Source organism: Diabrotica undecimpunctata, chromosome 5 (genome assembly GCF_040954645.1).
Source record: "Diabrotica undecimpunctata isolate CICGRU chromosome 5, icDiaUnde3, whole genome shotgun sequence".
NCBI lineage: Eukaryota > Metazoa > Arthropoda > Insecta > Coleoptera > Chrysomelidae > Diabrotica > Diabrotica undecimpunctata.
In genome coordinates this window covers 135,021,374-135,042,660 of record NC_092807.1, presented here as the reverse complement: position 1 = coordinate 135,042,660, position 21,287 = coordinate 135,021,374, and the positions used below count along the sequence as shown (strand labels likewise).

The 21,287-nt window shown below is 34.0% G+C and overlaps 1 protein-coding gene across 1 annotated transcript in view; it reads left to right on the top strand.

Annotated features, from left to right (window-relative positions):
- The window catches only part of LOC140441825 (sortilin-related receptor-like), a 148,299-nt gene that overhangs the window by 81,583 nt on the left and 45,429 nt on the right, over positions 1-21,287 (top strand). Inside the window, exon 5 of the mRNA XM_072532762.1 lies at positions 12,351-12,613. Within this exon, the coding sequence (XP_072388863.1) occupies positions 12,351-12,613 (263 nt within the window). The remainder of the gene's footprint in view (positions 1-12,350; positions 12,614-21,287) is intronic.

The following is a 21,287-nucleotide window of genomic DNA, read 5'->3' as shown; positions in this document are numbered from 1 at the left end:
TTATGTACATGTATTTGAAGAGGTTAATCATCATCATCAGCCGTTCTGAGTTCACTGCTGAATATAGGCCTCCCGTAAATAGATCCAATGCATTCTATCTTGGGCACCCTGAATCCAGTTGTGCTGAATGAAGCTAATTTACGAAGATGTGCTTAATACAATTACCGATAAATGTCCTTTATCGCTAGTGTTCATCATATAATTCACGTAGATTTGTACATGATAAAGGTAAAGGTGGACTGAATGCTGATAAAGGTAGAATGCTGTGAATAACACAGAACTCCAATCTTATAAGCCCCGATGCGCATGTTGTGCCCACCTTAATCTGAGTCCACGATTTCCATGACTTGACATGGGAACCCGCAATGGACCCGCAGCTTTATGTAATCTATTCCTCAAAGTTTGGTTCTATACAGTAAAGTTGTGGGTATTCTCTAAAACCTCACAGTGTTGATGTGCAGTTATATGCACATTTCGACGAGCTAATGCTACCACATACCGATCCTGTCGAGGAGTGGTTGCACGTTGACGACGTCCATGTCTTTCAGCAACATTACCAAATTGTTCATATGGACGCCACAATGGCTAAATCACACTCTGAGACACGTCAAAATGACGTGCAACACCAACTTGTGAAAGACCAGCATGTTTCAGTAAGATTTAAAAGTAAATACAGGCTATGTTTAAAATGTGAAGCACTTGTTCTTTATAATCTGCCACTTTTGCTTTAATAAAACAGTGCAATTTACAGATTGATTTTTATGGCATGCCTTGATTTGTAGAGGAAAAGGGTCTAAAAAAAACCATGATCGTCATAGTCATTAACTACGAACTAGAACCATAATCTGTTAGTTAGCAACTGTGATGTAGTTCAACATTGAGAGAAAAATTGAGGTAGAAAAAGTTTTTATTGAAATAAGTGCAACAATAGTGGTGTTCCTTAGACATTCTTGATGTGTGTATTTATCCAATTAAGAGGAGATATGACCTAGGCAGTTTTTGCTAAACTCAAGAAATGTCTCATTGGGTGGGAGGAGCCTTTAAATATTCGAATTACAGTTATTTCCGAATTACAAATTTATAATTTTTCATCACTTAGAAATGGCACTTCGGAAATGCATTTTCCTTGTTCAATAATGCAATTTTCTTCCACATCATCAGTTTTGTTCATACAATTTCCTGACACTCTTACGAATCGAATGAAAAAAGTTTCATTGAGATCCATCCTACTGCAAGAATTTGGTAGGTTTTGTGCTTTTTACTGTCTCACTGTCTCAGATAACTCTACTAAGTGTATAGCACAAGAAAAATATGACCATTTTGTACTTCAAAAATTGTGTTCACGATTTTTCTCGAACCGCAGTTATACTTACATTTTTCCTACTATAGTTTGATTAGGAATCTATAGATTTATTACAAATATTCAAATTACTTCCACAACGATCTACTGAGAAATAAGTCGTCATTTTTTACGTGTCCGAACTATGTCAACTGTCCTTTCCCTCTCCTCGACTATATTAAAATCTAACTTTATTTCACTATCATATCTACTTATAACACTTATAAGTTTATTTAAAGTCTTTATTTGTACAATATAACTAATTTATTTCACACTAATAATTATATAATTTATCTACATTTATTACAATACGTGCGTTACATTTTAAAAACTCGACGCGATGTTCAAAACTGTTATTAAAAAACTGAAAACTCTCTACATAAAATGTCCCATATATACTAAATATCCGTTGTCTAAAAGGATCGATGACCTTCTCCATTAGAACGGAATTCTATCGAATAGACGAGAAGGTCACTCAAGGACTGGTCTTTTAGCTGAGCGGCGAATTTACTAGAATTCGGTCGACGCCCTTTTGCTGAATGATCTCGAATGCCATGGAACTGGTTTTAGCGTAGCGGTCCCTTGGATATTGCCTACTAAAAAAATAGTTATTAGAAAAACATGTTTACAGTTTTGAGTCATATAATGCGTCATTATTTATCGTAACAGTATCATCCCAAACCTCCGAACCGAATAGTGATAGTGTAACCAAAATACTTCTATACATATGTTTTTTGGTTCTGTTTTTATTTACTTTTTCCAGAGAGAGAAAAACATTTAACGCTAGTGTAACTACTCTTCCCTTATTTTTTTTTTTTTTTTTTTTTCATTTTCTACATTTATATCGGGTGTTTCGTCGTTAGCCACTATTAGATATTCATATTTTGTAGTATTCATCTTTTAATTTCCTTATAATATAGCTAAGATCTTCGTCTTCCTCGAGTCACCATTTGGTCGTCAGCAAAGAATAGTGTGAAAAGCTCCTGTTCTTCCAACGTTATTCCCATCCTTCGATATTTCCTCACCCATCTCTGTAAGGATCTGTCTAGATAAATACCACCCTAATAAGGTGGGTGATAAACTACATCCTTGTCTCAAACCTTTAGTTGTTTTGAACGGAGAGATTATTTCTGTTCCTATAAGTCTATTAAAACTAAAGGAGTTTTTCAATTTCTCTGTGCTTTTTTTGTATAATGTAAATAAATTATCCATGGTGGATCGAGCAACCCTGAACCCTGCTTGGTCTTAAATTTGTTTGTCTGTAATGTCAATACTTAGGGTCATTGGTTGACTGCAAAAACAACACATCCAAAGAAATAAGAAAAAGAATATGCATGGCTAACCGCTGTTATTTTGGCCTAAGCCTTCAACCAAGAGCGATAAAAATGTCAAGAGCAACAATCTGCAAACTTTATAAAACGATAATACGGCCAGTGCTCACTTATGGATCGGAAACACGGGCAATGACGACCCGAAATGAAGAGTTATTACGAATCTTAAAAAATATTGAGGACCATATATGGCGAAGTTAACGATTAGAGTCTGTGGAGAAGGCGATATATTTTCGAACTCTATAGACCTTTTTGGTGATGCAAATATCGTGAAACCCATCAAAATAAACCGCCAAGATGGGTGGGCCACGTTATGTGGATGGATGAAAGTGGTCCTTCTAAAATAACCATGCCAAATAGGCCGGTAGGAAGAAGAAGGGGGCGACCTGAACACAGGTATCTGAACAATATGCAAGACGATTTAAGACAGACTGGAGTAAGGGGATGGAGAAGACAGACACTCGACGTGGAAGGGTGGAAGAATGTTTTGAGGCGGGCCAAGGCTCACGAAGGGCTGTAGCCCCAACTGATAATGAATATTTTGGAATTTGCTGCTATAATGGATATAAAGTTTGTTTAAATGTTTTAAGAACTTAATAATATGTATTTAATTAATTGCGCTTTTTGTTACTATTGATCTCAGTCATAAATATTTTTTCTCGTAATAAATGTTATCTTTTTGTGATTTTAAATAAGAATTGCATAAGTTGAGAGTTGTTTACTATGAAGAAATGATTAATAATTTAATAATTTCCTTTGTTTCATTATCGATCCGTGTTTTTTATAGGAGTTAGATTTTATTTAGGTGTGTATGACTAAGAGTATTCAAAGATTATAATGTTGTGATAATATTAATGATTGTTGTAGTTATTTTATTATGTTACTTATCAAAACTTGTAATTGAAACTGTTTTTTAATTTGGAATTAGATATAAACAAACTTGAAATTTTAGTCGTATCCGGGTTTTACGTAAAACATTCAAATGTTAATTGTTTTATTTAATAAATAGGTAACAGTGGGTGTAGCAGCAATAAAATTTTTTATTTTGTTTTAATTAGAGAATTAAGTTCTTAAACATAAATATTCGAAAATTTAAGATTTTCTATTTTATCTATGTCGTTTTATTTGGTTTTGTAGTTAAAAGTTCTAGTCAAACTGTATCTATCATTACCTTATTATGTTTGCCTTTATCCCTGTGAGGTGTCCGATGTCGGCTTCCTTAATTATCTACATTTCTCCATATAGGCCAGTTCTCATGAAGGTTTTTGAAGATTCTAGAGGTACAAGAGTGATGGCTGATGACGAATCCTTGAAGACATACAGCTGAGTTTGCTTCGGTTTTTTAAATATTTGTAAAAGGTGAAAAAAGTAATTTTTTGACTATAAAACGTTTTTTTCTCCCTACTGGAGATTGGATAACCAACCTCACTGGAAGGTAAGGTGTCGGGGCTGACGAGAAAGAGAGCTTACTGGTCCACGGCTTCGGGCGAATGGTAAGTGGAAGGGCACTGTTTTGTCCTGAGATTGACAAAGCGGTCTCAAGGGCGGATAAACCATGAATTGGCAACCGCATAAGGATGCAGAAGGCAACGAGAAACCACTGCATTAAAGATCCCTAAGGATATCTCAAGAAAAATCACTAATGTAGATCAAAACAAAACGGCCTCGACTGCCTGGCGTTTATTAAATGGAACAGGGGTGCAAAGAATCTCCGGGCGGAAAAACAAAATAAATATAAATCGTATTGCAACGTGGAATGTACGAACATTATCTAAAACTGGACAACTATACTTCATTAAATTTCAAGATAAGCTCGAAGTAATTTCTAACCAATGACAAGCTGTGACTGCATAACACATTCACCGATTACCTGTCTGAAACTGTTTACCTCGAGCTTATCTTGAAATTGAATGAAGTATAGTATCACTAGAGATAACAGACTTGCAATAGAGATATTTTGCCTCTACGAAGTAAGATGGCCCAGTGCTGAACAATGTTATCATAACGACATTGTTTTGTATTATTCGGGTAGCAGTACTGATGATCACAAAAATGGTGTAGGAATCATGATTAAAAAATCACTACAATAGTATGTCTCCAACTTTATACTTTATTCCCTATAATAAAAGAATAATAATGTTACAGTTGAAAACCCACCGAATAAACATAAACATAATTCGAATTATACTCCAACATCAAGCAGCACTGGTAATGATGACATAGATTTATTCTATTCAGATTTACATCTAAGGAAAAAACAAAAAAAACTATGAAGTCAACATAATAATAGGCGACTTTCACCAAAATTGGTAACGGGAAAGTAGAAGATATTGTATTGAATTATGATCAGGAATAAGAAACGAAAGAGGAGACCTATTAGTACAATATTGTCAAGAGAAAGAACTACTCATCACCAACACCTTTTATCAATTACCGCCAAGGAGACTTTATACATGGAGTGCACCAGGAGGCAACGAAAATAATCTGATTAAAAACTAAATCGATTACATTCTAAATAACAAAATATTTACAAATGGGATTAAAAGCTTGAAAACATATTCTAGTGCTGATTGAAAAAGCGCGTTCAACAATATGAAAAAGTGGTTCACAAGCAAAATCTCAATGGAACTAAAATTAAGACTGGTAAAGTGTTATGTCTTCCCGGTCTTGTTCTATGGAGCAGAGGCATGGACCACAACGGAAGCCACCCTGAAGAAACTAGAATCCTTTGAGCTGTGGATGTATCGCCGTATTCTTCGTTTATCCTGGACAGACCACATCACTAACGTAGAAGTAATGCAGAGAATAGGCAAAAGCAAATAAATAATCTTCACCGTAAAGAAACGGAAGCTTGAGTACTTCGGACATGTCATGAGGCATACTAAGTACCGGCTGCTACAGTTAATAGTCCAAGGAAGAATCGAAAGTAGGAGGGGACCGGGAAGAAGACGACACTCATGGATGCATAACCTGCGACAATGGTTCGGACTAACATCGACCGAACTGTTCAGAGGTGCCGTAAACAAAGTCAAAATAGCCTTGTTAATAGCCAGCGTCCGAAACGGATAGGGCAAAGGAAGAAGAAAAAGTGCTGATGCAGACTCCAATCACAATCTACTTCTTGCCAACGTTAAAATTAGACTGAGAAAACAACAGAAAAAAAAGTAAAATTGAGACTAGATTTGTCGAAAGCTTGCAGGAGGAAAATGTCAACAACAAATACATGAATCAATTGCACAAGCATTCACAGAAGCTTCAAAAAAGAAATTACTAGTGCCTTGAACTAAATAAAGGCGGCAATCTTAACGCTGTGCTTTACGTGGGTAGAAAAGAACCAAGTGCCAAAAAATACTGGATATAGAAGAAAAACGAAAATACAAAAATTCATATAAAGGAAAATACAAGCAAATGAAGAAACTAGTAGAAACCCAGATCAAGACAGCTAAAGAACACTTAAAGTACGGATGAAAATTGCAAAGAAATAGAAGAATTTAATATTAAACACGACACATATTACATAAGAAACTTATTTACGTTCTCTTCGTACAGCGTTTTCCGTTCTCCCAGCAATATTAATATCATCAGCATAGGCAAGGGTTTGCACTGATTTGTTATATATTGAGCCGGTGTTTGTGATTTGTTATACAGGGATGAGTGCCTTAAGAACCGGCAAAATAACGCAAAAGATAGAAAACATAATACGTTGTGAAATAAAAAGAGATGAAAGTAGTAGAGGTGAGAAATTATCGATATTAACCTATAATTTACTTTACATTACATTAGAATTATCGAAAATCTCCCACCTTTAGACGTTAGCTTATGAGCTTGTTGACTTCAGTCATAGTAATACGTATCACGTAATGTAAGTAAAAACAGTTTAAGTAGTAGTATTTTTTTATCCAAAATTAAAGTATTGATCAATAATAAACTATGATTTGAGACGTGGCATACACTCTTCTTAATACAGAATTATTATAGCTTGTTATTCTGTATTCGTCAAAACAGAATTAATTATCAAATTACTACTAATTAAACTGTTTACTTACATTTGCTTTATTGCCTTCAATCAGTTTTTACTTTATGCGAAATTTAAAAAATGTAAATATTCGACGTCATACTTGTAATATTATGACTGAAGTCAACTAGCTCATAAGCTAACGTCTAAAGGTGGGAAACTATGGATAGTCCTAATGTAATTTAATGTAAATTAGAGGTTTCTATCGATAATTTCCCACCTCTACTACTTTCATCTCTTTTTATTTCACAACGTGTTATGTTTTCTATCTCTTGCGTTATTTTGCCGGTTCTTAAGGCACTCATCACTATATTGAGCCGGAGTTTGTGATTTGTGACATACGTATTACTTTTTTCAAAGCCAAATTGAACAGTATACAGGAGAGAGCGTCTCTCTGGCGCAGCCTGTTATTTGTTATAAAAGGTGCAGACAGTTCCCCCTGGATTCGTAGTTCTACATTTAAATTTTTCAAGAGTTAGTTCCGTTAAATTTACCAACTGATTTGAGCTCTTTCATTGCTTAGAACATTTCTCTTCTATTTACTAGCCCCTTCCCATATCAGTTAGCCCAACGTTAGGTTGATAAGAAAATTAAATTTTGGAGAACAAAAATAAAAGCGCAGCGTAAATTTTAGAAGTCTTAATGCATCGAACAACCTTTTTGAATTTCCAAATTTAAGAACATATTTTATAACGTAATGAAACCTATTGATTTATTGAGGCATAGTTTTTACCAAGTTCTGACAAAATTCTAATGTAAACAAATCACATGTTTCTTGCAATTTTTCCTTCAATTCGTTGACGGACTTTTCTCAAAGGATGTTTTCTCAAAGGTTTTTTCATTTCTCGCAAGTCTCTATCGGGGACAAGTCGGGACTGTTAGAAACCCATTGCAGAAGTGGTATGCCATGCTCTTCAATCCATTTTAAACTCTTTTTCGAGGTATGACAACCTGCGCCGTCCTGTTGGAAGACAAAATCTTCCGCTGATATTAAACGGTGTTCCATAATCGGTAAAAGAGATTCTTCGAAAATATTCAAATATTTGTCTGTGTTTACAATCCCATCGATAAAATGTAGTTTTTCTACACCCTTAGACGACATGCTGCCCCAGATCATGATAGATGCAGGAAATTTGACTGTTCTCTTCAGACAGTCGGGATGGAAAGCTTCATTTTTCCTGCGAAAGACGCGACTCCTACCGTCTCCAACACACACTTCAGTGACATGTTGATCTACTCCATACTCCTAACTCCATATAATTTGCTCGTCGATTTTTCGCTATAATGCAGCGGTCGGGGAACATTTTTAATCATTACCCCAAAATATTTTTGTGTAAGTTGATATTACCCCATGGCGAAGAGCAAGAAAAAACGAAATCGCCTCTTTTTAGCATCTTTCATGTTATCCCCATGATAATTTTGAAAAAAAAACAATAATTAAAAATTTAATTTAAACATCATTTATTCAATTTATCAATGTAATACCTAGTAATCCATAACTTTCACCCCCACAGAAAATATAAGTAAATGATAATTTGTTGTTATTTTGTCATACAAGAAAAATATCATATGAATTACAAAATAACGAGAAATTATCATTTGCTTATATTTTCTGTGGGGGCGAATTTTCATGGGAGAGGTTTCATGTTCGATACAATTGCTTCAAAATTGGGACTTGGTGTAAGAGCGATTTGAACACAGTCTTCAGCGTTTAATCGATTTCTATTCTTCGTTTTTATGTTCATTAGAGTGGAAAAGCCTTGTTCGCACAAATATGTTGTTCCAAATGGCAACAATTTTTTAACCGCATCTTCATGTACAATTTTGAAAGCCTTTGCAGCTTTTGGCATCCAAAAAGATAACAGATTTGGTTTACTCTCAAATTGAATATTAGATCGAAGTTCAAGAATTCCTTCTGCTAAACCTGAAGGTTCTTCTGGTATCATAGCAATTTCACATGTAAAAGGATCTGCAATGCACCTGAGAGTAAGTGTATCAAGATCTGGAAAGTAATCTGAAAACCGCTTTCTGAGTTTGATAAGATGTCTTACAATTGTGTCCTTGATGTCAGCAAAAGTAATATTTTCGCAATCTTCCAAAAACAAAGCTAACCTTGAAAAAGTAGCTGTCTTGTTCGGTTCTACTTTCTGTCTCCAATATTGCAGCTTTAACCCAAACGCTGACACTATTTCTCTCGCTGAAATGATATTAATATTCTTTCCTTGCAATTCTTTGTTTAATATATTTATACTCTCACTCTCAAAAATGCCCGCTAAATATGCGAGATATGCAACCCAGGAAGAGTTTTTAACTTATCTGCGAGAATATTTTTTTAATCAACCATAAAAATTTCGACTTCAGTTTTGAGAGTCCATACTCGATTTAGTACATTTCCGCGAGAAAGCCACCTTACTTCTGTATAATAAAGTAGGTCCGTATATTCAGCTTCACCGTCCTGACATAATTCACGAAATAGCCGCGTGTTTAGTGCATGTGCCTTGATAAAATTTACAATCTTGATGACATCATGCATGACAGCTTCCAGTGTAGGTTTTAAATATTTGACCATAAGGGCCTGGCGATGGATCATACAGTGAGTAACTTGAATATTTGGGTTATTTTTTTACAAAAGCCGAAAAACCATTAATATGATCCAGCATAGCTGGAGCTCCATGCAAAGATTCGGAAATACAGTTTTCCCATTTTAAACTTTGCGCATTGAAATATTCATTTACTTTATTGTAGACTAGACATCAATTCCACGAGATCTCAACTCGAGAGGAGAACAAAACAGCAATTCCTCTTCAAAATTATCTACACCTATGTAGCGAACATATACCATTAGCTGTGAATTGCTACGAAAATCAGTTGTCTCATCAAGCTGAATAGTAAAATATTTAGCCTGTTTAATACGAAAATAACCTGTTCCTTTACATTTTCTGTTAATATAGAAATTTGTTCTTTCACAATTTTCGCAGACAAGGGCACTGAATTCAGTTTCTTTGCTTCTTTTTGACCACACATAATCTGCCATTTTTACAGCAGCTGGTTTAACCAAATCTTCACCAATAGTGTATGGTTTCTTATTTCGTGCAATCAATCAGGCTACTTCAGTGCTAGCCCTTGATGCTGGACGCCGATCAAATGTACCAAACAAGTTGCTATTCAATATTTGTCTTTTAACAGGTATTTCTAAATTTGCAAAGTATCCTCGCGGTTTGGAAGACAGGTGTGAATGCAAATTATCTAAATTGTAAATGTTTCTTCAATTGACTTTTTTTGAAAGATTCTGAAGTCAGTACCTTCACACATACAACACACTCTGATTTCATTGTACCATTGTCTTCTATTTATGTAAAGCCGTAATTAAGGAATTCGTCTTGGTATGTTCTTTTTCTATTTGCTGCCATCTTAAGGGAGACAGAAAATAATAGTTGTAAAATACTTGAATTAAATTTTTAAATTGCAGCTTACCTTGATCGATGTATCGATGATTAATGATAAAATGGTGATCTTGTCAGCAACTAATTAGTAAAAACTCGCCCTCTGACTCGTCAATATATTTGTATCTTGACGGCATAGCACGAACTGAGCAGGTGGTCGGGGCCGGGACTGTGCTTTACTACGCAAAGATATAACTCGAGAACACTCTAATGGTGGAGAGTAAGATGGCGTGGCCTGCATATGTCGCTAAATTGTTTAAGTTGAAAAAAGACTAACAGGTTTATAAAATAGCAAATTAAGAATATATACTTTTTACTCACAAAAGTTTCATTTTTACCCCCAAAAATTTAATTTTTATCCCATTTGGGGTAATTTACCCCAGTTCCCCGACCGCTGCTATAATGCGTCTTAATGCCCTTCGATCCGCTTCGATTATTTTACTTTTCCGTACATTTCTAGGTTTTGTGACGACCGAACCTGTAGTTTTGTATCTTCTGACTATATTTCTTACACTATAGCAAGACAATTGCAACATATTCGCGATTTTCGGATTGGATTTTCCAGAATTAAAAAATCTAATAATGATTGAACAAATTTTCTCATCGATCCATTCAAAAAATCCATTCTCAACTTTACCTCGACCCATTGTACAATCCACAAACGGCAAAAGCTTTACAATACTACAAAATACATTTGTCATTAACTAACAATGTTATTGTTTTGATCTCATTTTTCCATAGGATTAAATCCTCTGGATTTAACGTAATTATGAAAAAATCAACGTATGTTGACATAAATGAATGCATAGCCAGGGTTTAGTGTTTTTTTTATTGGTGAAAATAAATAAAAAAAACATGAGGGTAATGTTTTTACTGGATATTGATAAAAATGCCATATTGATCAATATGGGAACTTATAAAAACATGCAAAGTATAATTTGTTTATGGTAATCGACTTAAACTGCAAATTCCATAGGTGGGCCAACTGATATGGGAAGGGATAACCAGTACAGAAACTTTTTTACGATGCCATAAATTGTTAAATTATTAGTAATAAATTATTTGTGCTAGTTTTTATAATTAAACAATTCCTAAAACCATTTTCCTTCAAAACAATTTTTTTACTGTTTAAGCAGTTGGAAAATAAATATTCATCTTTGTGGTTACATTTTCAAGGCCACATCTGAATTAGTAAATTACATTTATACCGGAAATTTTTACATTACTAAGAAATTGGAATTCTAAAAATATTCGTGAAATCTTGTTTGCTAAATTATACAATTATATTAAAGAGGTTCTGTAACTATTTTCTTGTGACAAGTTAAATGTTATGTTTATATGGGATAAAGCCATAATTGATGGTACTGAAAATTACATTTTACAATTAATATTTGACGTTTCGATTTCCACTCCGGAAATCGATTTAAAAAATAATATTTTAAATTTGTTGGTTGTTTACGGTGGTTTGTGGTCATTGAGAAGAATGATGCGCATACCTTGGGTGGATAGAGTTCGAAACGATGACGTCCTTAAGAGAGCCGGCGTGGAAAGAGAACTCTTTGAATTAATTAAAAAACGCAAGATTGGTTACCTTGGGCACATATTGAGAGGAGCAAAATATGAAATACCACAGTTAATCCTACAAGGGAAGATCGAAGGTAGAAGAGGAGCCGGCCGCAAACAATTATCCTGGTTAAGGAATATTAAAGAATGGACAGGAATACACAATACAGGCGAGCTGTGTCACGCCCCCAAGAACAGAATTCTAGTAATGAGATAGTCGCCTACGCACGTTGGTGTATGGCATGTTAAGAAGAAGAAGAAGGTTGTTTACGAAATTGATAGGTGACTTACTTGGCCTCGATCTTGTAGGCAGATAGCCATGCTTTTAGTTGAAAATTCTGAGGGTGGCGTTTGGCTCAGATTGTTTTGTGTATTTATGTATTGTATGTTTTTATATTGTGTGTTAATGTATTGTGTTAAAAGAAAAGCTATTAAGAGAGTGAAATTCGAAACGTCAAATAATAGTTATAAAATGTAATTTGGAGTACAATAAAGTATAGTTTAATCCCATATAAGCATAATTTTCAACTTTGGCATGCCAGAAGACAACGGTTTCAGAACCTTTTTAAATCTGTTAAAATATAGAAACAAACAAATTTCACATTCTAATTTTCAAATACATTTTTATTTTTACAAAATAATCTCGTTTAACATTTCAGGGAGAGCTGCAACTATACGTTTCTTACAAGTTAGGGGCTCAAACATTATGCATCTTTGATTCCAAAGAAAAATTCAAAAGTTACTTCATCGTCGATGTGACCAATACCAGAGCTCTTGTTGCAGCAGGCCATTCGAACACGACATCTCATTTATACGTCTCAGAAAGTTTAGCTGGCAATGGAAAACAGGTCAAATTCACGTTGTCCTTGGAGGATGTTTTCGTCTTTTTCCCTTTAACTACTTGGCAAGACACTTGGCTTCAGTAAGTAATATTTTGTAAAAATATTGATTTTTGTGTAAATTTTTTTTCGTAACTACTTTTTGTATCGTAATTATCAAATTACAATTTACAGAAGTCTTATAAGTAAAAAATTATGTTCAATTCTAAATTTTATCTAATTAATACTATCTGACAATAATTTCTGAACTAATCTAATTTCTAATCAATAATATTTCTCTCTAGAGATTTCTTCATTCTGTAATGTTTCTATTGGCAGTTTTAGGAGATGAAATATGTAAAATATCCTTTTCTTCATCTAGTTTAATGAGACGGCTCTAAATAATGATGTATTCGATATGTCATTATCTATAGTGTATGTCATTACATAAAATTGAATAATTTCTCTAGATTTAAAAAAGAATTCTATTAAAATTTGACGTGGCTAAACAATAATCGATTTCTTGATCTGGAATGCGATTATACTCTTCAAATATTCAATAATTTTCATTTACATTTAATTTAATTATGAATTATAAAAAAAAAACAATAAAATTACTTTTCTTGATTTAAATTTACAAGTATAACAACAATATCCGACTGATAACTACTAACTGTGTAGCGATTATTTTGCCTACCACATAGGGTATTACTATAAGGGGTTGAAAATTGGGGACAGAAATTATGGGGCTAGAGATAGGGTAATCAAAACAAACCGATTGCAGTTTGGCAACTACAAAAAGTAAAGCAAAACGGGTGCTTACATGAATCTCCTGGGATAATCACAGTACAAGAAGGTTCTCAAGCTATTTAAAATGGACGCCGCTTAGAAGAATCTTCCTGCTGGATGAAAGAAAAAGCTCTTCATTCTTAAAAACACAAAAAGGGGTTAGAAACTTTTTTAAAAGAAATTAACAAATTGGTTTAGGGAAAAAATTAAATATTTATTATCTCACCACAGTTACAAAAATAAATAGTAATAATATATATATATATATATATATATATATATATATATATATATATATATATATATATATATATATATATATATAATAACGGATTTATTACGGCTGTCGCCGCTTCTCCGCCCCCAATTTCCATCTTTTTCTGTCATATGCAGTTGCCTCTTCTAAGTCTCTTGCCGCCATTGCTTCATCAATATCGTTGCGCCAACTTCTCCGTGGTCGTCCTCTCTTTCTTCTTTCAGGAGGGATCCATTCCAGTACTCTCCTAGGCCATCTGTACTCTGGCATTCTTTTAACATGTCCGAACCAGATTAATTGTTTTCTTTCTATGTCATCATTGATATTTCTCTCCATTTTCATTTCGTTTCTTATTTGTTCGTTTCTAACTCTCTCCAGTTTCGATCTACCGCAGCTTCGTCTCAGATAATCCATTTCTGTCGTCAAAAGTTTGTTTCTATTAGCTTTGGTGACGTCCCATACTTCCGAACCGTAAAGTGTAATACTTTGGACTATACTACCGTAAATGTGTTTTTTGGTTTCTCGTCGAATTGTTTTTTGCCAGAGAAGAGAGTTTAAGGCACGGGTTGCTGCTCTGCCCTTGTTTATTCTTTCCCTGATTTCATCTGCGCTATTTCCCTTCTTGTTGAAAATGACCCCCAAATATTTGCAGGATTGCACGCCTTTGATTTTGTCGTCTTCCAAGACTAGGTCACATATTTCATCTGTTCCCACTGAGAGATATTCACATTTTGTCATATTCATGTTTAGACCTGCCACCTCATATTCTTCTTGCAGTTTTCTTACCATATAGCTAAGATCGTAGCTGTCTTCGGCAATTACTACCTGGTCATCCGTAAAGAAAAGTGTATATAGCTTGTTTTCTTCCACCGTTATTCCCATGTTTCTACATTTTTTTACCCATTTCACTAAGGATCTGTCCAAATAGATTTTAAATAAGGTGGGTGACAGACAGCAGCCTTGTCTTAGTCCTTTTGTTGTTTGAAAAGGAGAGGTGATTTCTTGTCCCATTTTAATTCTTGCAAAGTTTTGTTCGTAATATTTTTGAGTGGCGTTAATAAGAATTGGGTTTGGGGAAATAGTAATAATAAAATACAAAAAACAAACTTACTATATTACTATCCGTTCGTAAACTCCAGAAATTGGAGATACTACAAGAACTTACAATTGTTAATGGGCGATAATTTGTAACGGAAAAAATTAGAAATGAAAAATAGCTTTTAAATGGAACTATGCATAGTGGTTAAACTTTTTAAAAAAACAAAAACAAAACGAGATCTCAGTTATGATTAGGTATGTGTCAAATGTAAAAAAATAAAGCTAGCTATCAGATATCAACACTAAATTTTAAAACTTGAGAACAATTTATATGACAGCTAGGCCACACCCTAACATCTATCATTTTAATTATTACAATTTCTTAACCTGTTATGAAAGAAATTATTAATAGAAAATGTCTATTTTTACCTTAAAAGATAGATAGATAGATAGATAGTTTATTTGACTGTAAGTTACAACAAGGTTTACAAAGCAAGTCAAAACTAAAATTATAAATATAAATTTTAAATAATTACAAAGTATAATATAAATCACTATAAAGTCATTACAAAAAAAATGAAAACAATACACTAAAAATATTTAAAACATTAAAATACATATAAAACGTACAATATGGACATCATAATATAATTAAAATAATATTAAATTTGGTTATGTTGCAGCTTGGGCATTCACAGATACACTCTGGTAATATTCACCTAATGTATAAGGACACATGGTCACTAGGTACTCTTTGACTTGGTTTTTAAAAGCTGTAGTTGAATGAATGTTTTTAAATTTTTGAGGAAGTTGATTATACAGTAGTAAACCAGAGACAGTAGATGACTTCCTACTTATTTCTAAATGTCGATAGGGTACTACAAACTGTCTCTTATTTCTTGTGTTGTGTGAGTGAATATCACTGTTACATAAAAAAGTTCTTTTATTTTTATGAATTAGTACCAATAATTCCAAAATGTAAATTCCATACACTGTTAATATATTTAAATCTCTAAATAGGTTTTTACAAGACCAACCATACGGAACACCTGCAATACATCTGACAATACGCTTTTGGGCCTTAAAAACGTCCTTTATACTAGAAGAGCCACCCCAGACAGTTATACCGTAACTCATTGTCGATTGTACCTCAGCAAAATAAAAAAGACGAAGGTGTTGCAGACTAAGTATTCTACCCAAATTTCTCAATTGATAACATTTAGAATTGAGTTTTTTACATACATTCCAACAATGAGTCTTAAAAGATAAATGAGAGTCGAAAGTAACTCCTAAAAACTTCACATCACTACAACTCAAAATACCCTCACCATTAATGGAAATACTTAAATTTGGTTTAGTAGAATTTGAACGAGATGTAAATGATAAAAATTTAGTTTTGTGAACATTAAACAGGAGCGACTGATTACTGGACCAATCAGAGAAGGTCTTCAGTGAGTTTGATATTTTATCTTGTAAAAAATTTATGTCTTTATCGCGATATAGCATTGTTGAGTCATCAGCATAAACTGATACAAATGCATCAGACATTACATTTGGTAGTTCATTAATATACAAAATAAATAATATCGGGCCCAATATGGAGCCTTGTGGTACCCCATTTTTATTAACAATCGGATCAGACATTGAAATCTTGAAGTTATTTTTCACTCTAACTATTTGATGCCGGTCTTTCAGATAGGAACCAAACCAACTATGGGCAACTCCCCTAACACCATATCTGTACAGTCTATCGAGGAGTACATCGTGTTGCACACAATCAAAAGCACGACTGAGGTCACAAAAAATGGCAGTTGGATTTTCACTGTTTTCAATAGAGATTAAGACTTCCTCATAGAAACTGTTAATGGCTGTGGAAGTAGAAAATTTATTTCGAAATCCATGTTGATGCTTTGTGATAATTTGGTTGATATCTAAAAATAATAAAAGTTGTTTTAGCATTGCATATTCAATAATCTTAGATATCACAGATGGAACAGACAATGGTCGAAAATTTGACATTAATTCAGGATCACCTTGTTTTAATACCGGTGAAATGATAGAAGTTTTCAGCAAACTGGGAAAAACACCAGCATTAAAAGAAGCATTTATAATGTGAGCAAGTGGTGTCAAAATCTGAGACGCAATTTTCTTAATTACTATACCTGATATTTCATCAAAACCACACGATGGTTTGTTTTTAATTTTATATTTTATTATGTCTAAGATATCTTCCTCTGTTACATAGGATATGAACAAACTATTTTGATTAAAATCGTTGGAATGCTGAAAATTTAAATCTGATTGAATTATTTTACTAATTATATCTATTGGTGCATCTATAAAGTAATCATTAAATTTGTTACATATTATATCTGAATCTGTAATCCTAGTATCATCTATTTTTAGACAGATATTTTTGTGATTTTTTTGTTTTCCATTAAGTTCATTTATAACAGCCCATGTGGTTTTGTTTTTGTTAGAGGATTCAGAGATTTTGTTAAAATAAAACTGACCCTTTGTGGCCTCAACAAGAACTTTGTGCTGATATTTTTTTTGCCTGTATATAGTTTTTAGGTCAGGGTATGCCTTACTCAAAATATACAAATCCTTCAGACTTTCTGAAGAAGATTTTACTTCTTGTGTGACCCATGTTTTTTTTATTTGGTTTTGGTAATGTTTGGTTTTTCTAATAGGACAACTAATATTGAAATAGAACTGTAATTTATCATGAAAGGCATTATATTTACTCTCAACATCAGTTGCATGATAAACATCTTGCCATGTTTCTTTACTCAAGAGATTGTTGAATGCATCTATAGCGCCACCACATTTATATTGGGATCTACTAAAAGAATTTACAATATTAAAATTTGGAAAACTATAATGAATCACCTCGCCATCAGCTGACCACGTCTCAGTCATACAAAGAAATTTCAAGTCAGACTCCTTATAATCAGCAAATAAACAATCCATTTTAAATTGATTTGGTCCCTGAATATTTGACAGTAGGAGATCGTACTCATCCGTTCCTTTTTCCTGTTTAAAAGTCATTTGTTTATAATTCACTTTAGTGTTCAACAAAAGTTCAACAAAAAACAGTTACCTGGATTTCACTAAATGTTAATCTTATTTCTTCAAAATTTCTGAGGTTGAACTCGACTTACACTGCAAATACAAACAAATGCATCTCCAAACTGCAAAGATGGTCTGAAATGGCTTAAGACAAACAAAATGAGGCTGGAAGTTGGGCACTGGACGCAAACTTTGAAACTTGGCTTCTTTAAAAACTGGAACACATGTGGGTATCTTTCAAAGTTGTTGTAAACGCCGTTTTACAAATATCTCAGATGAGAGACGACATAAAAATAAAAAATAGTGATTACTTTTTCAGAACTGACATATTACATTGAGTATAATTCACTTTTTTCAGCAAATTTGCCGGGTTCTTTTCGGACTAAACACACCGCAGTCTGATCTCAACAAAATCTCTTTCAAACCTTATTAACTGCACATAAAACTTCACACTGCTACTATAATACACATTTTCCCATGATAAAGGACGAAAAATGAAAAAATTACGAATTTGAAGAAAAATTCGGACTCCGATAAAACTAAACGCCTGTAACAGCGGCCGGCCTTACCAATAGTGAGGAATTTTAAAAAATCATTCGCCCAACACGGTATAAACAAAACATAAACGGTTAAATTCCTATTTATTTGACGCGCATAATATCCTAAAGTAACTCTCGCTCAAGGAATACCGAAGAAATACACATCTGTGATATATGAACAAACTTTAAAATGTGTTTATATCAACCGCAGCGATGCAAAAACATTGAAAACACTTTTTCGGTGTTTTAACTTATACAAGGTGATTTGAAATGCTACAACTGGTCTCATAAAAGAAGTTTTGTATTCAGTCTTGCTGACAGACTGGCCTACAATACCATTCCTATTGAGATTTCAATCTGAAAAAAGTTATTTATAGTTACAGATATTTTAGAAAAAAATAATTATCTACCAGAATTTTACAACCTTGTAATTAAAAAAAAAAGTTATATTATCAGAAATTAATCTAATTCCGATATCAATCCAAAACAAACCCAACCTATGCCTAGCAATAATAATAGTAACGCCACTGATTCAAACAAATACTATATATCCTTACCATATATTAATGGATTCTCTGAACAAATGTCAAAAATGTTGGGAATTTATAACATCAATGTTCCGGAAAATATTTTTCAAAATTTAAACCCAATGTTTATAAAGAAAATTTTAAAGATTGTAATTCAAAAAATATTGGGCAAACACACCAAAATCTACATAGAAGGGATGTTGCACACAAGCATAGTGCACAAACCTACAAATCAAACATTACCACCTTAGCTAAGCATTCTCTAGAAAATAGTCATTCTTTTGATTTTAAAAATGTACAGATTTTGGAAAAGAACAGAACTACAATAAAAGATGTATATTGGAGATCTTCTTCCTTCTTGTATGTAGGCTTTAAAGGCTGTTTTTTCTTCAATATTAGCCTCCTAAATTGTTGAAATTATCTCACCATCTTTTTCTTGGTCTGCCAGTACTTCTTCGTCCATTTGGGGACTTATCTCGTTCTATTCGTACTATCCTATCATCTACCATTCTACTAATGTGTTCATTCCACTCCTGTTTCCGTTTTGTCACCCATCCATTTATGTCTTCTATATTGCATGCTCTTCTTATGTTTTCGCTTCTGTTTTCCCTATCCAACAGACTTTTCCCTGATATTCGTCAGGGTATTTTCATCTCTGTTGTTTCTAGTAGTCGTCTCGTTTTAGATATGTTAGATCTTGTCTCTGTCGTGTATCTTCAACATTTCCGTAACTAGTTATATCTTCTTCTTCTTAAGGTGCCATGCATTTCTGCGTAGGCGTCCACCGTACATCGTCTTGTCAGGTGAGATGTTAAATATTCTGGATTAAATAATTCTGTTTTTAGCAGCATTGCGAAGCATTTCATAGCTGTGGATTCCTGTCCATTGTCGAATATTGCGCAGCCATGACATTTTTTTTACGTCCGAGACCTCTCCTACCCTCTATTTTCCCTTCGAGTATCAGTTGCTGAAAAATGTATCGTTCTCCTCGTATAATGTGCCCCAAGTATGCAGTCTTCTTACTTTTTACATAATTAAAAAGTTCCCTATCCTGTAAGCCCGCTCTTCTGAGTGCTTCCTCATTTCTGACCCTGTCCGTCCATGATATTCTGAGCATTCGACGCAGGCACCACATTTCGAACACTTCAAGTTTGTTAATGGAACTGGCCTTTAACGTCCATGCTTCCATTCCGTACAGGAGAACAGGCCACACGTAACACTTAAGCATCTTGTATCGGAGGTTGAAGTCCAATTTGCGATCAGTCAGAAACTTACGAAGCCTCAAAAAAGCATTTCTGGCTTGTTCAACTCTGCTCTTTATTTCATTCTCGGGGTCCCAACCCTCATTCAGCAAACATCCCAAGTATTTGAATTGCCTGACTTGTTCGATTTCCTCTCCAGAGACATATATCTTTGCGTTGGGGTAATCATTTCTACTTATAATCATTAATTTTGTCTTCTTGATATTTATTTTCAAACCCCGAGCTTCACTTGCAAGAGTTAAGATCATTCAAAAGGCACTGAAGATCTTCGATGTTATCTGCCACTATGGCTGTATCATCGGCATACCTGATGTTATTAATAAATATGCCGTTAACTTTAATACCCTTTTTAGAGTCTTCCACTGCTTCTGCGAAGGCTTTTTCTACGTATAAATTGAACAGTATACAACCGTGCCTTACTCCTTTTTTAATGGAGAAATCTTCTGTTTCGTTGGAATTTTGAAGACGTACTGTTGCTGTCTGATTCCAATACAGATTGGCAATGATTCTTATGTCCTTTGCATCCAATCCCAACTCTTGTAGGTATTTTATCATCAATTCATGTTTTACATTATCGAATGCTTTCTCGTAATCGATGAAACAGATAAAAACATCCTTTCTTTGATCTAGACAATTCTGTATCAATGTTTGCATACTAAAGATCGCCTCTCTCGTGCCAAGTCCATTTTTGAAACCAAACTGACTCCATCCACTGACCTCTTCACATTTCTTAAACAATCTAGTGTGCAGTATTCTCAGGAAAAGTTTCAAAAAGTGACTCATTAGGCTTATTAGTCGGTGGTCCTTGCAGAAGTTCGCACGTGGTGTTTTTGGTAGGGCGATAAATGTAGATCGAAGCCAATCTTTTGGAATCTGGCCCGTATCGTAGATGTCGTTAAAGAGCTTGACAATAATGTCTAGGTTTTCTTCATTAAGTAACTTGATTGTTTCTGCGTACATATCATCTGGTCCTGGGGTTTTGTTACTTTTTAATAGTTTGATAGCGTGTACAATTTCAGCTTTCAAAATACTCTGGCCATACAAATGGTCTCCCAGTTGTGGTGGTTTTTGTGTTCTGTCATCATTGAACAAATTGGCTGTGTACATTTTCCAAGTATTAAGTATATCGCTAGGGTCCGTTATTAATTCATTTTGGTCATTATGTATACCAGTGACTTGTTTTTTCTTGAAGACACCAGCAATTTCCTTAATTTTCTTGTGAAGATTGAAGCTGTCGCCGAGTTTATATAGGCTTTCAGCCTCGGCGCAAAGTGTAGTCATCCAGATCTCCTTCG